This window comes from Rousettus aegyptiacus, unplaced genomic scaffold, assembly GCF_014176215.1.
Source record: "Rousettus aegyptiacus isolate mRouAeg1 unplaced genomic scaffold, mRouAeg1.p scaffold_m13_p_7, whole genome shotgun sequence".
NCBI lineage: Eukaryota > Metazoa > Chordata > Mammalia > Chiroptera > Pteropodidae > Rousettus > Rousettus aegyptiacus.
In genome coordinates this window covers 107056238-107064360 of record NW_023416310.1, presented here as the reverse complement: position 1 = coordinate 107064360, position 8123 = coordinate 107056238, and the positions used below count along the sequence as shown (strand labels likewise).

Sequence of the window (8123 nt, the reverse complement as noted above, 5' to 3'; positions counted from 1 at the left end):
CGATTCCAATTAGAATCAACCAAAGAAAGCCAAATATATACCAATATCCACACTAGTCTGCTTCCCGTGCCAACTGCCTCAATTAGGGCACGCCTAAACTTCTTTTTTTCCCACTCTAGAGCTTTCCCACTCTTCTGCCTGCCTTTGAGTCTCTGGCAAAAATGCCAATGGCAGTGGCTGACTCCCCTGTTAGAGCAAACCCTAAATAAATGGCCTTTGCTTTTCTCATTTGGCTGGTCTTCATTTTTTTCTGTGGGACTGAATCACTATTTGTTGAAGAAACAAGGAATAATCAATGATTAAGTATGTAAAGGTACAGAACATTAACAGAGTACAAGGTTCACAGAATACCTGTCCAGGCCGCATTTCCTATCAGCCATTAGATAGTCACTTTGACATTCGGTGGTGATCGAGTTGATTTATTACATTGTTTGGTTGATTTTTGATACACTCAAAATGCACTGAAGGCTCTAGGAACAGCAATTTGTTTCTGTAGAAAACCCCCTCAACATTACACATGGGTGTTATTGGCAGACACCTGAGTATGTCTTCTCCAGCACAAGTCAGCCATGTTCCCTGCTCTAGGGACACAGCTCAGGCGGCTCACCTCCCTGGTCAAGGATATGGAAGTTACCTTGAGTCTTTGCACAGAAAGCATGTTTTGTGGAGTCTCCTTGTTTTGTCTTTGCAATGAGATAAGGAAAACTAAATACATCCTTCACAAATGTCTCCTAGACGAGATTATCATGCATTTGCAAAGAACATTCTTTTCTCTTATAAATACCTGAAGATAATTCTTACAATATCACTATTATTCCTCAAAAAAGGGGGCCCAGTGGTGAACTCTTAGTACATTCAGATCAAGAACAAGGGTTCCTACAATTAAAGATCCAGGCTCTGGGCTCTCAGAAATTAGAGGGGACAGCTACATGTCACTTTATCATGTATGATTTTATTCAGTCTCTCTCTCCCCTCAATCACTCTCTCTATGTATGTGTGTGTGTGTATTTGTGTGTGTGTGTGTGTGTGTATATACACACACACATACACAAATACACACACACACACACACGGAGCTTTGAAGAAATGTTCTTGAGATACCTGGAGAAGATCTGAATTGAGGGGGAGCCATGTGGGTAACTGGAGAAGAGATGCTTCCTTGAGAGGGAAGGGTAAAGGTCCTAAGGTAGGAGTGTGTCCATTCTGCTCCAGGAAAAAATGAAGAGGCTCCTGTACTGAGCACCCTGAGGGGGGGGGAGGTATAAGCCCATGTCCGAGCACTGGGTACGGGAAGGGCACCCACAGTGGTGGGTCATGTGGAGATTGGGGGCCTTGCAAGGATTGGGTCTTGCCCTGAATGTGTTAGGAACCAATGGCATAGCTGAGCACAAGAGTGACACTATCTGCCTTGAATTTCAGATGATGGCTTAACCCTCTTACTGCTGGTGAGAAGCAGGGAGCCCAGCCAGAGGCTGCTGTGAACTGTAACTGCACTGAAGGCAGCACATTCTAGAATGAAACAAATAAGGTGTGGGAGACCACAGTGGGTGGATCACCTTATGTTCAAGGTGTCAGGGAGACAGGCAGCTGTATACAGTCTGTGGAATGGGAAGTTTGTGGCTGAGGCTGAGGCTGCGGCGGTGGCTGGAGATGGGTATTGAGATCCGATGGAGATTCCAGTGTCATTCAAAGAGACAGGCAAGCAGATGGATTCTCTGGCTGCTCCACTTCAGCCTCATGATCATTACCCTGAGATGTTTCCCTGAGTTTTTCAGAGCGATAAATGTCATTGTAATTTTCATCTAGGATTAGAGGATTCCATTTATACTAACCAACTCACAAGACAGGAACTGAATAACCAAATGTGGTCATGTACTCATCTATGATGAGCACTATATCTGACAGGAAACCTGTATGGCTCTTTAGCAAAAGGATTTCAAATTTTCTAAAGTCCATATTACTAATCAGAGGGCCCCTGGGTGAGTCAGGATAAAACGGAATTGGTAGCACCCAATTAAGAATTTCTCTAAAATAAAATAGCTTGACCTTCTAAAGATATTTTTGTCCCCAAACAGCCTGATATAATGTGAAATATCCAGAGCTTGGATTCTAAAGCTCCCTTCTCAAGTCCTGGTTCCATATTAACTAACCATGTAATCTTGGGCAACCTGGCCAACTCCTCATAGCCTCAATTTCCTTATCTATAAAAAAGCGCCTATTTATTAAAATATCTCACTATACCTTCATTGCAGGATAACTGTAAGGTCAAATTAAAAATGAACATGAGTACTGTGGGATGCAAGAGTTGAATTTATTTTTACTATTCTGTATTGCCTATCACTAGGCCAGGCACAGAGTCCTGCCTCTTCTCAGCAGCTGAGAGACAGGCTGACAGGCTCAATATCTTTGATTTTTTGTTCTCTAGGCAACTAACAATTTTTTATCATTCTTATATGACAAGATTGCTTGTTAAAATAATGACTGTCCAGTTTATTTATATCAGCAAACAGTATTTGAGATGGAACATGGAAGAGTGTGGTAAACAGACTCTAAGATGGTCCCCACTCTCCCCCATTTCCTGGTATTCATGCCCTGTGTGCCCCCTTCCAGTAACTGTGGGCTGGATTGAATGACTCGCTTCTAAAGAATATAATTCAGTAGAAATGGGAAGTCACTTCCATTAAGTTATAAGACTGTGGCTTCCATGTAGGGTGCTTTTTCACTCCTTCTCTCTTGAATCACTCACCCTGAAAGAAGTCAACTGCCCTGCAGTGAGGCAGCCATGTCAAGAGGGAGAAAGGCCCACCAACAGCCAGTAAATGATCTTGGAAAGGGACCTCCTCCAGACAAACCTTGAGAAGAATGCAGCCTGGCCAAGTTCACTGTAACCACGTAAAAAACTTTAGACCAGAGGAATCCAACTAAGTTGCACCTGGATTCCTAACTCATGGAAACTGAGAGATAATAAATGTTTGTTATTTTATTTTATGATGCTAAATTTTGGGGCCATTTGTTACACAGCAGTAGCTAGCTACGCAAATTTAAGGGGGAAATACTTAACTGCTGTGCTACTTAGAAACCGTAAAAATGCTTGATAATGCAGACCTGGATGGAGAAAGGAACAGGTGCAATTAGAAGGGGTCTGATGAGAGAGAGTAGAGGGAAGCCTAAAAAAACTGAAGGGGGAGAAGAAAATGGCATAGATGATAGAGGCTCTGTTCATCCCTCTGGCGACCAAATCAAAGCTGTGACAGAAACAAGGCGCAAGCAGCAAGAAAAAATCACCTGGGATCTAGATGAACAGCCATACAACTAGGGAGAAATCCAGAAAACACCTTGCAATGGCAGAAGGTAGGACAGGACGAGGACGTGGGGCTGCCCTGTCTAGAGTGGCTGAATGAGATGCAGGCTGCGGCAGCGGCAGACACCTCTTAAAGGGGCCACATCTGCAAGTGGATTTTCAGGTGATGGACCTGTTCACTCTGAGCACCAGTACCAATTCGGCTGCACACGGGGCGCAACAGGGACTTACAGGGAGACGTTGTCGGAGTGAGGGTCTAGGCGAGACTGGCTCTGTACAGAAGTGCCACTGGTATCCATTGTTCCCTGTTGAGCCCTCCCCGATCCCAGTGTGCAAGACACAGCGCCATCATAGCCAAGGCATCATCAAACTGGATAACAGAGGTCCCTCCGCCCAGAGAATTCCCTGAAAACTCTCCTTCTCCAACTCATGGCCCCACCCAAGCCACTTCTAGGTGTATCCCTCAGCAAGTCAGGTGCTCCTTGCTGAATGGTGCCTAGATTCACACTGAAAGCAGCTGGCCTCGGTTTCTGGTGTGGCCTTTTGAGGCAAGTATAAGCATAGCAACTGTGTATTGCTTGCTTAATCTTAACAAATGGTCCTGAATGCGTAGAGTCTTGGGCTAAATTTGGCCTGCAGCTGAACCCCTCTCAGGACTGTGCCACTGGATACCTACCTACTTCACAAATCCACACTAATAAGACTAGGAAACTTAGGAGCTTTGCTTAGTACTTAGAAACAGACATGCAAAGGCAGCCAAAATGGAAAGACAAAGAAGCAGAAACCATATAACAGAACAGAACAGAGATCTAAATATAATGGAGTCAAGTAATCTAACAGATGCAGAGTTCAAAACACTGGTTATAAAGATGCTCAATGAACTTTCAGAAGTGTAGATAAATTCAGTGAGAACTTCAACAAAGAGATTTAAAAAAACTGAAAATTAAAATGGAAATTATAAAATGGAACCAGTCTGAAATGAAGAACACATTATCTGAGATGAGAAGTATATTAAATGGAATAAACAAAGGCATAAACAAAGTGAACAAAGAAAAAAACAAATGCCCCATCTAGAGGATGGGAAAGCCAAGGACACTCAATCAGAATGGCAAGAGATAAGATGCCAAGACTATAAAAATAATTTAAGGAGCACATGGGACATTATCAAGAGTCCAAATATCCATTTGATTGGCATAATGAAGAAAATCAAGATGTTGAACTGCTGTTTGAAGAAATAATAATGGAAAACTTCCCTAACCTGGTGAAGGAAGTGGACATAAAACCCCAGGAAGCTCAGAGAATCCCAAAAACCAGGGATCCAAGGAGGCTCACACCAAGACACATCATAATTAAAATGCCAAAGGTTAAATACGAAGAAAGAATATTAAAAGCAGCAAGAGAAAAACATATAATTACTTATAAGGAAACACCCATAAGACTGGCAGCTGATTTCTCAAAAGAAACTATGCAGGACAGAAGGGCTTAGCAAAAAAATATTCAGAAGGATGAAGACCCAGGATCTACAACCAAGAATAATTTATCCAGCAAAGCTATAATTTAGAGTTGAAGGACAGATAAAGAACTTCCCAGACAAAAATAAGCTAAAGGAATTTATCACCGCCAAGCCAGTATTACAGGAAAAGTTGGAGGGACTTCTTTAAGAAGAAAAAAACATATATCAAAAACAGGAATAAAGAATGGTAACAACTACATTCCTATCAATAAGTGCTTTAAATGGAAAAGAATTAAGTGCTCCAACCCAAAGATAGAGAGTCTGAAAGGATAAGAAAATAAGACCCCTACATACGCTGCTTACAAGAAATTCACTTCAGATTAAAAGACACACACAGACTAAAAGGAAGTGGTTGGAAAAAGATATTGCTTTGATGGACCTAGAAGATATTTAAGTCAGATAGAGAAAGATAAACACTATATGATCTCACTTATATGCAGAATCTAAGGAATACAAAGAACAAACTAATTGAAAACGGACTCACAAATATAGTGGACAATTTGGTGATGGACAGAGGAGAGTGGGGTTGGGGGCCTGGGAGAATAGGGTAAGGGTTAAAGAAGTGCAAATTAGTAGCCGATGGATAGTCATGGGAATGGGGAGCACAGCATACAGAATGCAGTTAGCATTAATATGTTGGCTAGGTGGAGGATCAGGGGAGTGAGGGAGCAATTGGGGGGATTGTTTTATGAACTATATAGATGTCTAACAAATGCACTGTATACTTGAAACTAATTAAAATAAATAAATTTTTAAAAAACTTATCAAAATACATACTTAAAAAAATAAAACTGGAAATGCCTTGATGGTGAAACAAACATGAGCACAAAAATAAAGGAGTTGTGGTCAAAAGATTGTAATGCTTTCCACTTGGTTGCTTATAATTATTTATTCTTTTATTTGCCTTGGGTTCAGATATTGTGACTATCAAAAGAATTTTGTCTTTTTTTAATATATATGGTTTTGATTTCTTCTTTTGGCTATTAACTAGGTAAAATCTGGCATGTATCCTGTTTTATTCCATAATAAGATATTTAGAAAAAATTTTTTGACCAAAGGTCAAGGAAAATTATTTTCATTGACATGCTCTAAATGAATTAATTGGAACTTTTGTAAGGCAGAGAGTAAACGGATCAGAACACCAGGGGCAAGTTGTCAGTTAGAAGGATTTTATTTTAAAAGGCTTTTGATTTCTACTAAAGATAACTTAGTAAGCAAGTATTAGTTGTACTTGATTTCAGCCCAATTATACTGAAGCCCTGATCCTGGAGTCATTTGAAAAGTCTCAGCACAGCTGAAAACCTCACTGTTTGTAAGAGTTTTGGACCACTAGTTGTCATTGATTCTGCTGATTGACCCTGTGACTTTCCTGTCAACCCCAATATAATTGACAACAATGGCATCCAGCTGAAATTCTTCCTTCTCATGTGAGACACTAAAGAGCATATTCTTTATCTATATTATAAATATAGCAGAGTAGCCAGCATAATAACACTCTCAGAGCATAGACACATTATACAGACTAAAGACCAATTTTTGCTTTTTTCTCTTCACTTTTTATAACACATATAATAACACAAATTATCTCTTTGGAATTAAATGATCCAATCCCAGTTAAATATAGTTTGCCAAATCTGCGAGGTCTCAAGTCAAAGACTCAGTACCATATAGCAGACCCAAGACTTTGGCTGTTGAAGCAGATTGTCCAAAGATCCTAGGATGGATAAAATAAGTCAATACTCTTCCTGGAACCAATACATACCAATACAGATATGTGATTTAATTCTATGAGCTAGGATGGCTCCTCTTGGTGTGTTGGGAGATAAAGGAGTGCCCTATTCTATGTCCCAAAGCTTATGTTGTTCAGGCCTCATGAGTGACAAACAGCACAGCTGGATGAAGATATGCAATGCAGAGGTCAATAAAGAAATGCCTATTATTCCAAAATTTTTTGTCCATGTTCTCGAGTGACCAGGAACACCAACAAAGCTGTGGAGATGTGGCTGAACCAATCATGCACAGATGGCTTCATCCTCTTGGGCATCTTTTCCCGCAGTCTGACTGACCTTGTCCTCTTCTCTGCAGTTACGGGAGTCTTCACAGTGGCCCTCTGCGGGAATGGCCTCCTCATCTTCCTCATCTTCACAGATCCTCGACTTCACACACCCATGTACTTCTTCCTCAGTCAGCTCTCCCTCATGGACCTCATGTTGGTCTGTGACATTGTGCCAAAGATGGTGGTCAACTTCCTGTCTGGCACAAAGTTCATCTCCTTTGTGGGCTGTGGCATACAAATTGGCTTTTTTGTCTCTCTTGTAGGATCTGAAGGGCTCTTGCTGGGACTCATGGCTTATGACCGCTATGTGGCCATTAGTCACCCACTTCACTATCCCAACCTCATGAATCAGCGAGTCTGTCTCCAGATTGCTGGAAGTTCCTGAGCTTTTGGGATACTAGATGGTTTGATCCAGATGGTGGCAGCCATGAGTTTATACTACTGTGGTTCAAGGAATGTGGGCCACTTCTTTTGTGAAGTGCCAGCTTTACTGAAACTGGCCTGTGAAGACACATCTCTTTTTGACACTCTGCTCTTTGCTTGCTGTGTCTTCATGCTCCTCCTTCCTTTCTCCATCATCGTGGCCTCCTATTCTCGCATTCTGAGGGCTGTACTCCATATGCGCTCTGCTCAGGCCAGTAGAAAGGCTCTGGCCACCTGTTCCTCCCCCCTGACAGCCGTCTCCCTCTTCTATGGGGCAGCCATGATCATCTACCTGAGACCTAGGTGCTACCAGGCCCCAAGCCATGACAAAGTTGTCTTCATCTTCTACACAGTCCTCGCCCATATGCTCAATCCCCTCATTTATAGCTTGAGGAACCAGGAAGTGATGGGGTCCCTGAGGAAGGGGCTGAACCATTGCAGGATTGGCACCTAGCACTGAAGGACCAGGCCATCCTGTGCCTGGCTCTGGAACCTCTTGGCTCTTCAATGTTAGGTAAATAATCACTATGTGAGTCTCACTAATAATGAGAATCATGACATCTAAAGGTTTGGAGAGGTCTTTTTAAACCCTAAAGCTGTACTCTCTATCTCTGGTGAAAAATATAGCTTTTAACCCTACAATCTTTTGAATTGTTTCTTCTGTAAAACACATTAAACAGAATGTAGGACTTTATAAACTCAAGCACTGTGCAAGCATTGAGATTTCTATAACTTGCTATTTAAAAGTGGAATTCCTTCCACCACTGAAGGGTACTCTGAGCTCAATTTCATAATATCTATTATTTATTCAGAGCCTGCTATGTACTGAT

At 41.6% G+C, this 8123-nt stretch overlaps 1 protein-coding gene across 1 annotated transcript; it reads left to right on the top strand.

Annotated features, from left to right (window-relative positions):
- The first annotated feature begins 6811 nt into the window (after nt 1-6811).
- Nucleotides 6812-7747, top strand: LOC107517517 (olfactory receptor 56-like). Its single transcript, XM_016158284.2, is given in 1 exon segment — nt 6812-7747. A coding segment is annotated over 1 exon segment (936 nt).
- Nucleotides 7748-8123: the final 376 nt, after the last annotated feature.